At 33.6% G+C, this 14771-nt stretch overlaps 1 protein-coding gene across 1 annotated transcript in view; it reads right to left on the bottom strand.

Moving 5' to 3' along the window:
- The window catches only part of CSMD1 (CUB and Sushi multiple domains 1), a 1157523-nt gene that overhangs the window by 164653 nt on the left and 978099 nt on the right, over positions 1-14771 (bottom strand). Inside the window, exon 24 of the mRNA XM_070954938.1 lies at positions 5512-5703. Within this exon, the coding sequence (XP_070811039.1) occupies positions 5512-5703 (192 nt within the window). The remainder of the gene's footprint in view (positions 1-5511; positions 5704-14771) is intronic.

Below are 14771 nucleotides of genomic sequence, written 5' to 3'. Positions count from 1 at the left end.
TGAATACTAAAGTTTGACTGATTAATCCTAAAGAAGAAAATAATAATGATGTTCAACAGCCTTATGAATGATAAGATTATTTCCATGACAATAAAGATCAGAATAGTTTACGGTAATGGATATTTTTCATGATAATGTATGGGTGGGAAGGGTAGACACTGAAAAAGAATGAGAAAAGATAAATGCCTTCAAATATGGATTTGGAGTTAAGTTATTAAGAGTACCACAGACTGCAAGAAGAATTGGTAATTCATCCTGGATCAAATAAAGATTCACTGCTCCCTTGAGGCAATAATCAGACAGCAGAAACTCACACACTTTAGATTTGTGATGAGAATGAATAATGAACTAGAAAAAAATTGACTATGCTTGGCAAGATTGAGGGAAGGAGAAGTAGGGGAAGGCAATTGATAAGTGAGATGGATGAGATCAAACAAATTACAGGACTGTCCTTGGAAGAGCTACAAGTTGTTAATGGAGACAAGTCAAAATGGTGAGAAATTGTCCATGTAGTTACCAAGATGGCTCTGACTTGACAGCACCTAATCAACTTAAACTTTCTCACTAAACTTTGTTTGCAGACTCCTCTTTACTCTTGCTATTTGCTAGTCATATTTATTTAGAAATAATTATACTTTAGGAGCATGCATATAAAAATACTGCTTTAAAGTTATAGTTTAGTTATAGTAGTTATAGATTTCAGTCAAATTAATGCCTTTAAAAACAATTAACAAGGACTACAAAAGAAAGCCTGGGATCTTTCTTGATCCAGAACTGATATTAAATAGCCACATAATAACACTGGCAAAGAATGGTTTTTTTTAATCAAATTTGGCTAATTAGTTACATTCCTATCTGAAGAAAGGGACCTAGATTTGGTAAAACATACCTTGATAATGTCATTCTTAAAAAAAATGTATTTGGTCCAAAATGCTGCAGAATGATTGGCAAGCTGCACCTTATAATCATTATGTTGTGATATCTACAATGGTAGCCAACTGTTTTCCAAGCCCAATTTAAGGTACTCCAGGTACTCAATTTGATATATAAATTCTACATGGCTCAAATATTTACACCTCAGCCTTATATCTAAAATGTGGCTTCTTCTGTAGATCCTGTCATGAATCTATCAGACATGAAATTGATTCTGGATAAGGTCCATATTGTAAAATAAATTATTGTTAGAGCTCATATTGGCCCTTTCCTTATTAGTTTTAAAAAGGGTTTAAAATTTACCTTTCTAATGTAATCTGACTATAGACACTGACTATACATGTATTTTTTTCTCCACTTCTCTGCCTCATCTCAACTCCAGGCCAACTGCTCTTCTGCCAGAGGCTCTATAGCTATAATGATGTATACATCTATGCACAGCATATTTATTCAAGTATGAAGGGAGAGGGAGGGAGAGAAAGGGGGGGAGAGAGAGGGAGGGAGGGAGGGAGAAAGATGGAAAATAAGAGAGAGAATAAAAGAGAAAATGAGAGAGAGAAAAGTGGTAAATCCCAAAATCACAAATTAGTGAAGTTGTTCCCACTTTAATATCTACAGCTGGAGGATATTCCTTAATAGCTCAGCTTCTTTTTGTCTTTTTTTAATGGACAGGTATGCACATTTTCAAACAGCATTATTCCGCAACCACTATGATTTTCATTTTTTGAGAATGCATATGATATCAAAGCCATTTTTTAAATAAAAAGAAGTCAGAGTTTTCATTTTGATTCTATGTCAGCTTTTCATATACTGTATATTTTTTTAGTTTTTAAGTTATAAGAATTAATTTAGAAAGAAGTGAAGTCCAATGGAAAAGCGAACTTGGAAAGCACCAAGGGAGCTGATTGCAGGCATACTGGTGACCGTAGGCATTAAATTGTAAATTCCTGCAGTAAAGCAGCAAATGTTAAAACTCAATTTGTATTCCCACAAAAGGTAACCTGATTATTTCTGAAAAATCTGATGGACTTCAAATGAACCCAAAAATAATAGTTTCTTTCTTAATAGATATTAATTTAATCTGGAATAGGAAACAGTATCTTTTTTTTGTTTTTACTTTTTTTAAATGGTCTTCTATATTCAGCTATATATTCAGTCTACAAACAATGGTAAAATAGTTTTGGTATTGCATATATCAAAACTATATATGAGATTCTACTTCTACAATGCTTGTGAAAGTATTTCCATCGACTTTATGTCTCGAATGTGAGCAATCTGCATGAACATATTTATGACTTTTATAATTTACATAATTTCACTGTTTTTTTTCTTCTTGTACTACTTGTTCTTACTATAATTAGTATATGATTTGTTTTTTTCTGCTAATATACAGATAATATAGATAAAATGGTATTGTTAAAGAATAAATTTATGATTCTTTGCAAAAAGAAAAAAAGAAAGAAACTTCATATGACCAAAGGAAATCTGGACAATCCAGAAGAACCTATTCAGTTTCCAAGAACACTATTTACATACTGTGCTAACGAGTAAAGTAAAACAAAAATCCTGTACATTGGAATTAAACCTAATAAATAATCAGACCATCTTCTCCATGACATAATATTTATTTACACATATGAGAAAAACTCAGATCCAACGTAAATTGCAGAACCATAGAATAGATAGGTTGGAAGGGAACTTACAAATCTAACTCCCTAGTCCAGTGATGGTAACCTTTTTGGCACTGAGTGCCAAAAGCGTGCGTGCATGCATATCCATAATGCAATGTGTGCCCCCCATGCATTTGTGTGCACCCCCGTGTGCAAGCCCCCATCACGCATGTGTGACCCCCATGTGCACCCCGTGCATGTACACACCACCCCTGCACATGCACATGTGACTTCCCCGCATGCACCCCGCCCCCCCCACATGCACACGTGTCTCACACATGCACCCCGCCCACTGCGCATGCACGGCAGAGACCCAAAAACCATCTGGCTGGCAGGAGGCGTGCGTGCATGCATGGCGGAGCTGAGCTGGGGTGATGACTCTTGTGCACACAGAGAGGGCTCTATGTGCCACCTGTGGCACATGTGCCATAGGTTCGCCATCACGGCCCTAATCCATGCAGCAATCCATTACTACACAATTCAGTCTGTCTTTAAATAGAGAGGAATCTGCTACCTCTCAAAACAGTCTGTTCCATTAGGAAAGATTTACAGACATTCAACCAAAATCTATTTATCTGTATTTTGAACCATTGCTTCCTCCCTTCCCCCCAGTCTTCAGGAGTAACTCTAAACAATTCTACTCAATATTCTGTGCCACAGTTTTCTGATACTTAAAGATGGGTATCCTATCTCCACAGTCTGGGTTAAACGTATCCACTGCTTTCAATTGTTTCTCATATGATTTTCATCTTTGTTGTTTTAGGTGCCCTTATAAATCCTAGTTTCTTTTTTGTATCAGTTTTTTTTTACCTTTCTTCCTGCAGATATTATGTACTTACTGATACAACTCTCTGATGATTATCTCCAACTTCTGTCTTCTCTATAGGTGACTTTTAACTCTTAGCTCAATCAAAAACTCACTTTACATTTATAGATATTTTCTAAACCACCTCCTATTTGGTGTGTGATTGTTCTTCCAGTATCTTATCTTTGAGAAGCCCCCAAATCTCCTGTGCTTTGTTTTCAGGATTATGGCCATAAAATCTGTCCTAGGCTTACTGAAAATGGTTCCCTTAAAATCTAGGGCACATGTAAATTGTACTCCAATTTCTCTTTCTGTAGTGATTTTGAATCCCAATAAGACATAGTTACTTCTTCTCAAAGTTTCCATTGCTTTTATCTCTTCAGCCAGCTTTTCTTTATTGTCTAGAAACAGTTACAGGAGTTCTGATTCCCTTACCTTTTTCTCAATTTTCTAGAAAATGACACAGCAAAACCACTAAGGAATTTTGGGGACCCAATTTCCCATTTTTACTCTTCTCTCTTAAAAGTCTGATTCAGAGGAACTTGATATTTTATAGTAGACACCCAGAATAATATTGTTGCTGTTTTTCTTTTTTAATTTTATGTATTTATTTATTTTTCACACAACCACTCATCTCCCTCAGAGAGGAACTCTTAACTAAACCCTTATGCTCAAATTCTTGGATATCAATAGAGATTTCCACTTTCCCCCCCAAATATAATGCAGTTCTCCTTTATCTGACTTACTCCTTTTGAATAACTATTAGATTTCAATTCTTCATTCCACTCATAAATTTTTCCAACCAAGATTCAGTCATGCCTATTAAATTATATTTCTCCTCCTCTACTTTCTGTTTCTTTCTCAATCTCTAAGTGTTTGGAGAGGTATTGAATCGTTAGATCACAACTTGAGTTATTTCTTCCTGTATGCATGTACTTAAATTTTGATGTCTCCATTTCTGCATATCTCTCCCAATCTCAGTCCCAATATATAGAGTCAGATCAAACATTCATAAATTTGAAAACTCCCTTTTAAAGTTAGCAAAGCAACAGAGGCTCAAATTAGTTTTTATGCACTTACCTAGTTTTCTACCAACTGCACACAGATTTGTAGTCATGTATTATACTAAGCAATGCTTTAACTAGGTTTATTAAAAAAATGATTTCATTCAAGTCACATATAATAGTTTCTAAATATCACTGGCTGGATTTATGCAATATGCTAAGCCAATATCAAACAACTTGTTTGGCTAACTTGTTGTGGGTCCTCAGGCACTGTTTTTGTGCCAAACTACTTTGAGTTTCAAAAAATTAAAAGGATGAAAGACTAAAATAATTCCAATTAATGAATTTAGATCAGGACAAAATGGGATCTTGTAGAGTTCAGGATTACAGAAAATTTTCTATAGTGACTATCTGTTCTACCTTATAAATGAGATCCTTACCTTTCAGGGGTAATTTTTTGAAATAAATAAATAAATTTCCAGTAAACTACTAAATTAAGCTTAGGGACCTGTAAAAGTCAATGTCAAATGAAAGGTGTGATAAAAAATGATGGATTTTGTTACACTTCTCTGATAATTTCCCATTCTGTAAGCATTATAGTCATGCATTAGTACCAAGAAAAGAAATGTTTTGTGTAGCTGAAAGTGTTGGGTAGAAGTAGCTTGTGGTTCTTGACATTTTTTCTCAATATGTAGGGATTCTTGCTTATAGAAAACATAAGTAGTTTTGATGTGTGAAATTTGAACAAAAACTTTGGATAAAAAATTGTCAGTTGAATATATACATTTTTAAATCTTACTTCATTTTACTAAAGTAAAGTTCAAGCTAAATAACATATCAGTTAAGACACATTTTCCTACAATGAAATTCAAGCTATTAAGATAAAGTATCAGTGAATTTCAAGAAATGACAAAGGAGATTCAATAAAACCAACAGAATTTTTATGAAATAGTTCACACATCTCTAATTTCAGTATGGATACCAAAACAAATTGAAGAAATTGAGACAAATTATATGCTATTTCAAATATTATGAAAAGTGCAATACTGATCCATATACAAGAACCAAATTTATATTGTGAATTTCTGTTATTACCTACCTATACAAGTAGGTAAGGGCTTGTCCCAAACTCTTCGATCACCACTTAAACAGGTAATAATATTATTACCATGCATCGTGTAGCCTGGATTACAACTGTATAAAACCACTGTTTCTGTATAATGCCCTTCATCACGGATTCTGTAGCCATAGTTTGGTGTTCCGGGATCTTCACATTTTACTAAATCAAAGCCTGTCAAGGGAAAACAAACAATAGAAATTCTCTTTACATATTGAGTTTATACATTTGCTCAGTTTTGTTTGCTACAAACAACTAAGCAGGTTTTCTAATACATTTAGGTAATTATGAAGCTGCTTTATAAAAAAAGGAACCAGGTAACAAGCATCAACATTTTTGGGATGGAACTATAATCTAGCTTCTGTTATGGTGCAATTTTTGTTATGGTGCAAAAACGACAATGCTTGTTGTTTTTTTAATAGTGGCACAACAAAATACCAAAAATCTTAAAATGAAAATATCAATGTAGAGTTTGTGTTTCTCCTCAACTTGATGGCTAAATTTTGTTTTCAAACTATTATAAAAAGAGAAGACAACATCAAAACGCATGTCTGGTTATAAGATTCTGATACCTACCTTAGATGAAACAAAATGAAGAATAGGTGTATCATTCTACAATCCAGTGTCTGTACTTTTCCTGGCTTCCCACACTTCAATTAAATTCTAAGAAAAGACATAATGAGGGAACTCATCTCATGGAGTTGTTGTTGTTTTAGATAAGGGATCGTGGATAGCCAGGCAGACTACAGAGTGATAGCGGATGTGTAGCAATAAATAAAACATATGTAAACATTACCATCATTTTTCATCAAACTTGAAGCTCATGCATGTAGGAATACTAGTTTTAAAGGTAGTACAAGCACATCAAATTTGACAGTCTATATTGTGTGTTTGTATGTGTGCATATATACATACACTCATGCATGCATGAGTGCATTGGTGATAGTTTGATCCAGTAGTTAAGATACCAGGCTAGAAACCAGGAAACCGAGAGTTCTAGTCCTGCCTTAGACATAAAAGCTGACTGGATAACTTTGGGCCAGTCACTCTCCCTCAGCAGGATAGTTATGGGGAAAATAAGAAAAGGAAAGCGTATTAGGTATGTTTGCCATCTTGAATTATTTCTAAAAATAATGAAGGCAGGATAAAAAACTAATTTAAAAAATCTGACTAGAAAGAATACAAATGAATTTTGTTATCCTCTTAGCATGGAAGGAGACAAAATTGGTGATGTGACATCCAATTCTATCCAAGAAACCTTTTCCTTTCATTATTCTATGGTTGGGTAGCACTTTCAATGTTATTTTTGTTCAATAGTATTTTCTTCTAATCCACAGGTATAGAAAAATATAGATAGGAAGTACAAATATTAAAGAACTCCTCTCGTATCAATTGTGTAGGATGACCAACACTCTTTGAAGTAACTCATTTGTAGAAAGGATATCAATAAGAGAAGTTTCTCTTCAGATGCGTGTGTGTGTGTGTGTGTGTGTATGTGTGTGTGTGTGTGTTATAAAAAAGCAACATCTTTGAATAATGAAGAAGGGGGTCTTTCTCAAAGAACTGTGCTGTTTTGTATAGTGCTGCAATCAAAGGGGATAAATACCCAAACTCAGAGGTGGGGGGAAAGATTATAAATATCAGCAGTAGTTCCCTGGCACAAAATTGTTTTCTCTGATTTCAGTTTATTTCCCCCTTCCCCCTGAAACTCATAAGCCCTAGTTCAAATATCTTCAAAATTCCAAATGAACTATCAACATACAATGGGATGTAGGTGGGAGAATGTAAAAAGAAAAAAAAAGTTATTTGTGTTTTCTTTTTCTCATGCAACTTCTGTAGGCAATTCTACAATTTTATGGTCTTTCTGGGAGGGCTTAAAATTGATAGGATATTGCCATCACATGGCAAATCTGGAGACAGATCTTATTTTAGAAGGAGTATTCTGCTATTAAGTAATCTCCCCCTCTTGCCATCCTTTTTCTTTTATAAAAAATGAGAAAAGAGATAGGCCAGGGACCATGCCAAAACTAGCTATTAATTTGCTAGAATCAGAATTAAAGCAGCCACAATTATTATTTTTCCTTAAAAAAACTTTCTTAAAATTGTGGATTTTTTCCCTTAATCTTGTGTAGAAAGCTTAATAAAAGATAATGTTTTAATGAATAGAAAGTGCTGTTTTGTGAAAGGTTAGAAGTGCTTCTCTCTTATTATTTTTGAAGCATCCACGATATGTATGTTTTTGCTATGTTTTACTCACTTTGTCCAATGAAGGCTTTTGCCAAAACCCATACATTTTAAAATTTAAATTTAAAATGATTTAAATATTTTTTTAAAAAATCACAGATTTTGCAATAGCGATGAAGCATCACCCATACTTGGGTATTTTTTGAATATGTAACTAGTTGCCTTTTCCTTGTATTATATATTTCATCTATTATACACTTCTTCTATAAGGATTTGTTGCAAGGTTAAATATTTAACAAATGATTTTGCCGAGTTTCCATTTAAGGATAAATTTACGCAGCATGACTTTTCATATATTCAGGCAGTTCTAAATTTTCATGTAGTAACAACATTAACTTTTCTGCACCACATCAGAAATTTCTAAAACCCAGTGGTAGTAGAAAAGAGAAAAAAAGATTTGAAGAAATTTCATTGTAGCACAGTAGAGTTAACTCTTTTAAAATAGTTAAAAGCACTGCAGCAGCACCCAAGGATCATTTTATATTCTTACTTGGATTGTAGCCAAATACAACTTCTGAAACTAAATGAGTATTTCTGAATATGTGATCTGTGATTTAAATTACTGCAGTCTAAACTTTCTAGTGAATCTCAGCAACAGATATCAATCACAAAATAAATTAGAAGGAAGTCAGATAGGTGTGCTCCTAGCATGATCACACATGACTTTTTGTGATAAATGCTGAACATATTCCAATATATAGGCAGTGATATACTGCAGGCCCAAAGTGTTATATTTAACAGCATGTCAAATTTGTTAAGAGAAAAATATGATCACTTAGCACACCTATGTTTAAAAGATTTAATATAAATCAAGTGTTCACAGGGCTAAAACTGTAGTCATAGACTTGCATGCCTTTGCAGTTTTGCTCTGCCATAGAAAAGGAATAATAATAAAAATGATGGATTTACTTTTCAGAAAAGAGATGGCTCTTAACAAGACAGTAACCTTGTTCAGAGGTATATATAGAGAGTGGACTGTATTTTTTATTTTTTATTTTTATTTGATTTATATGCTGCCCTTCTCCGAAGACTCAGGGCGGCTTACAATGTGTTAAGCAATAGCCTTCATATTTTTGTATATTTATACAAAGTCAGCTTATTGCCCCCACAATCTGGGTCCTCATTTTACCTACCTTAGAAAGGATGGAAGGCTGAGTCAACCTTGAGCCTGGTGAGATTTGAACTTGCAGTAATTGCAGGCAACTGATGTTAATAACAGTGCTTTAGTCTGCTGCGCTATGAGAGCTCTTAAAATTCCATTTTTATAATTCCAAAATGCTGACCACCTTAAATAACATTATTGCAATCATGGTTGGCCAAATTTCCTGCATTCTGTGTTCCCTCTTTCAAGCTTCAAATAAAATGTAGGAGTAGCAAATCAGATAGGGCATTCTGGGGGCACGGCGGGGGGGGGGGCGCGAGGTGGCAGACATGACACAAATGATAATATGTGCTTGAGCTCATCACACAAATGCTGCAAGATACGTACTTTTGAAAGATGTTGCATCACAAGTACAAAGAGCATCATTTGTTTTATATTGCATGGCATGGTATCATTTAGGTATTATCTGCAGTTTGCTGCAGCTGCTGCTGAAACTAAGGTTAATATGCATAATTTAAAGATAGCTCACAATGCTATGATATATACCTACGTATAGGTATGTATGTGTATGCTTTAATTAAAAACTTTTTGAGGTCATTTCCCTTCCCCCTACCATCAGTTGGCTTGGTTAGAATGAAACAGTTTGATAACAAACTGTTAATAGGGAAAGAGTCAATCAGGTGCCATATCTGGACTTTTCAAAGGGCTCAAAAGGTAATTGAGCTCCTCCTCCTCCTCCTCAAATGGCACAATTTATTCTTACCACAGACATTTCTATCAGATGCTTTCCTAACCAGATTAGTAGAAGACACTAATACTGGTGACTAATCCAGAGGTCTTCAAACTTGTCAGCTTTAAGACTTGTGGACTTCAACTCCCAGAATTCTCCAGCCAGCTGAGTTGAAGTGCACAAGTCTTAAAGCTGTCAAGTTTGAAGACCTCTGGACTAGGACATAAAAAGAAAACAACTAAGGTTAAAAATCAGCATTTAGGGTTTTTTAAAATCCTAGGATGAGATGTGAATATAAAGAAAACTCTATAAAATGCTTTTATGCTTTAAAACTTTTAAAACTTATTCCTCATTCTACAAGACAACACACTTCTCTAAGTGTTAAAAATAGGGAATATAAGTAAAAATGAGTTGAGAATGAGAAAAAATGTTAGGGTTGCAGAGGTCTGCTGAGTCCTTTGGGAGAAGAGTGGTATATAAATTGTAATAATAAATAAATAAATAAAGGTAGGTAGCATTAAAATGTTAAAATATGGATGCAGTTTGTTTATGGAGTGGCTGTTTGATTTGCTTAACATGTGTGTGAAGACTGAAATTAGGCCGCACCATTGTAATAATGGTATTATTTATTCTTTATACAAAGGGAAAGACAACTATTGAATGTAAAACTATTACTGTGCATAAAAAGATGTGGATAAAAGATGATAGTGCAAAAATGTGTGACGTTTAGGGTCTTTAACAAGTCACTGAGAAATCTTTGAATGTGACAGATTAACACTTATTTCATGTTTGGTTTTGAAAATATGATAAAGTAAAAAAAAAGTTTTGAATATAGAACATTTTATGAAAATACAGAGTTGCAGGTTGGTTGCTGTACGCAACAAAAATGGTATATGCTGGAAGCAAAAATCTGCGAGAAATGAAATTGAACACTTGATGGATGAATCAACAATGAACAGGGAATAAGACAAGGCTTTGTGATGTGCCCTTGGCTGTGTAATACATTTATTTGTAAATATGTACTGAATGCTTAAGGTGTGTTGATTGGTAATGAGAATCTATGTGTAGTTTTCTGTGCAGCTGATGTAATGATGTTGACTGAAACCCCAAATGACTTAAAACAAACATTAGATATATTTCATGATGCAACAAGGAGTACGGATCTTAAAATAAATATCAAAGATGAAAGTAGCATGTTTGACAGATACGTTTGATGAACAATTAGAACTTAGAATAACTTTATTGTCACTTTGAATGTACACTAATTGACATATATTAAAATGAAATTTCATTGCATACAGCTCTGAAAGAGTCGCCACTTCCAATATACAATATATAAACATGACTAAATAAATACAAAATTATATATACACTCACATATATTATATGACACAGAGAAACAACACAGTCTAATTCAGATGTATACATGTACATGGTGAGAAAAATGAATCTTAGGAGTTTACCAGACGGCTAGCATAAGGAACAAAGTTGTTAATTACAAGTTAAATAGGAAAAAAAAGCTATAGAAAGTAGCTCATTATTTAGCTAAGATGAGAAAGTAGTTTGAGAATTTTTGAGGTGTGTAAATATTGGTAAAAAAAACATAATGAGTACATAGTGGCCAGTTGCGCTACAAGAAATGAAAATAAAATTGTTTTGCCTAATTTATTATATAGAAATGAGAACTGGGTAGTGAGGAGAAACATAAAAGGAAGTCAGATGCGATGGAAAGAATGTACATAAAAAGGCATGCAGTAAAACAGGAAGAAAAGGTCAAGAAAAAAATGGTGCTGAATGAATGTGGACCGAATACAAAAATGAGCAAGCAGCTCTTAAAAGAATATTGCCTGGTCATATAATCTCTCAAGAAGAAAATTGTCCAATTGTTTAAATTAGCCTCTAGATAGACCGATCCATGTTGGCTCAATCCATCCATCACTTTGCAAGTTTCCTGTTATCAACTCATCTAACTCTAATTCTGAATCAGTGCAAACAAAATTCTTGAGATCAATCCTCATTGAATTCCACGGAACAGCAAATGCCCAAATGTCTACAATCCAGGCAATCACCCTCCTGGAGGAAGAGAAATTAATGCCCAACATGACAAAAGTTGGATAAACAAGGGCACTTGACAACCAGCAAAATACTTTCAAATTCTATCTTTCCAAGTCTGGGGCAGCATTTTTCAGAGGCATATATAATTTCTTACCATCCACATTGTTGCAAGGCAGATATTCCAACATTCTTTTAACTGAGTGCACCTTCCCATATGGTGACAAGTTATAGTCCATTTATCATATATTGTTATACTGTAAATTCTGCAAAATATTAGTCTTCTTATATTCTGCCTCCAATATGTAAATTTCCAGGAAGCCACATAATTTCTATGGGAAATTTCTTCTATAAGATTCAAAATACTTCCTTACCTGTTTAGTAGTCAAATGTTATGGTGCCACAGTTAAGGAAGGTCATAACTGGTCACAGGAATTACCTCTTTTGCTTTTTTAGTCACTTCAAGTTTACATGTTCGTTCTTGCTTTATGTGACATCTATTTTTACTTGATAGCATTATTTCAGACATATACTTCCCATTTATTAATATGTCATTTCAATAGCTTATGTTTATGTACACTTTTATTATAGAGATTGTTTGTTTTGTTAATCTTTTACCTCACCCATTTGATTTTACATTAGTATTATATATTTGAAATTTTATTGTTCCTTGACCAAATAAACATTATTTTTTAAAATCCCTAATCCTGAAATGATTTTTTTTTTAAAATTATATTCTGTCTTCTTCAGGAATCTGAGATTTCTTCTTTACAATCCTGTTTTTTATATATCAGGCAGTGGTCATTAATTCACAACATATTCCTGTAGGAATGAAAGTAGCCATGGTAACCGAAGCTGTTTCTCCTTTTATATGAAATATTAACTTTAAACTTTCATTTATCATATTGCTATAATACTTTTTTTCTGCCCTTTTTTTAGTCATGATAATAATCATGAAATTTAGTATATTTCCAGTTATTATTTTAACATGATCCTAATATCCTTTTCATTCTTATTTGATAAACCTCCCACTATGAAATTTATTTATTTATTTTTAAAGTTTAATGGATGCCCATTTTACCTCAAGGTAACTCTTGTTGGTACAAAGTTATGAGCAGTGGTCTAATTAGTCCTGTTCTATAAAAATGGTAAGATAAAATCTGCATCCTTTCTACTTTATTTTCATAGTGTACAATATCTTGTATAATACAATATATTGTATTATAAAAAAAATGATATCTTTTCCTAGGCAGGAAAACCATAGGTACAAGTACAAATTAGGCAAAACCTGGCTCAAAAACAGTAACTGTGGGAGGCACCTTGGAGTGCTAGTAGACAGTCACTTAAATATGAGCTATCAATGTGCATCAGTAGCCAAATAAATTAATACAATCCTTGGTTGTATAAACAGAGGCATAGAATCAAAATCATGTGAAGTTTTAGTACTGCTTTATAAATCCTTAGTAAGGTTACACCTAGAATCCTGCATCCAATTTTGGTCACCACATTACAAAAAAGAGCTTGAGACTTTGGAAAAAGTACAAAGAAGATCAACTAAAATAATTAAAGGCCTGAAGACTAAAACATATGAAGAATGGTTGCAGAAATTGGTTATGAATAGTCTATAAAAGAAGACTTAGGGGTGACACGATAGCAATATTCCAATATTTGAGGGGCTGTCACAAAGAAGCAGGGGGTCAACTTATTTTCCAAGGCAAGACAAGAAACAATGGATGGAAACTAATCAAGGAAAGAAGCAACCTGGAATTAAGGAGAAACTTCCTAACAGTGAGAACAATTAATCAATGGAACAGCTGGCCTTCAGAAGTGGTGGGTGCTTTATCACTGGATTTTTTAAGAGTAGATAGCCATTTGTCTGAAATGGTATAAGGTCTCCTGCTTGAGCAGGGGGTTGGACTAGAAGACCTTCAAGGTCCCTTCCAGCTCTATTCTGATTGATTGGTCTAAGATACTTTTATTTCCATATCAGTTAGGCTTTTACATGTACACATTTACATAAATGTGTAATCAAAGATATATGACCATGGAAAAAAACAAGGGGAGGAGAAGAGAAGAGAGGAGAGGAGAGGAGAGGTCAAACATACTCCACTCATATCAAAATACAGAGGTCCTTAGGCAGCACTGAAAATCAAGCAAAAGTATAACTCCAGGTCAAAAAGTACCATAAGCTAAATGCTGTACTTATGGAAAGCCTACCTTGTGCTTTTACTCTGAATGATTTTTGACAGTGGTGGAATGTGAAGGCTTCCCTAAAGATTGCAGGGTTATCATCAATCTATACTGAACTCTATATTTAGTTGTTTGGATATGACACAATGAAAATAATAATAATAATAAAAAACCCTACTTTTTGCCAGAAGACAATTGTTAGGTGTCCAATTCTCAAAAATTGAATCTAGTGATAAAAGGATGGTATATGCTAATTAAGCAGAACTAACAAAATGGCACTCTTCCTAGTATTTTGTGTTGTTAAATGATTGTTCCAGTGTGTGGCTCTCAATGCATTTCTCCAGAAGATGTTGGATTTCTAACCAGTATCCATCCCTTCAACATTGAAGCAAAGCCTATATATTATAGTATTTTTCAAAAATAAGTGATACTATCCTGTCTCAGTTGTAAAGTACAACAAAACATTTCAGAAACACTCTGTTTATCTCTAGCGACCCTAGCTTTTTTTTTTCATTTTTTTTTTCATTTTATTAAATTTGTATACCGCCCTACTCCCGAAGGTCTCAGGGTGGTGAACAGGCACAAAATAAAACACATAAATACAAAAGTTAAGACATGATTAAAATCCAATTAAATAATTTTGCCCGAGACAATTTAAAACTCCCAATAATTCCCAATAATGCTTAAATAGAGGGAAAATAACAAAAAATATAATATAGTGGGGAATTTAATTTCAAGCAGAAGTTGAAATAATAGATTTAAACTATTAGTGATGACAAATATTTAAAAGAATCAGTAGAAAAAATATAGAACAAAAAGATAAGAAACAAAGTTTCAAATCTGAAGATCTTGAATAATAAATAAGAGGTATGTATTGAATCATGTAGTAACATAAAACAATGGAATTTTAAATCACATTCTATG

This window comes from Pituophis catenifer, unplaced genomic scaffold (assembly GCF_029215685.1).
Source record: "Pituophis catenifer annectens isolate HBS135680 unplaced genomic scaffold, rPitCat1.0.hap2 SCAF_1, whole genome shotgun sequence".
Classification (NCBI taxonomy): Eukaryota; Metazoa; Chordata; class Lepidosauria; order Squamata; family Colubridae; genus Pituophis; species Pituophis catenifer.
This window is presented reverse-complemented; position numbering and strand designations above follow the sequence as displayed.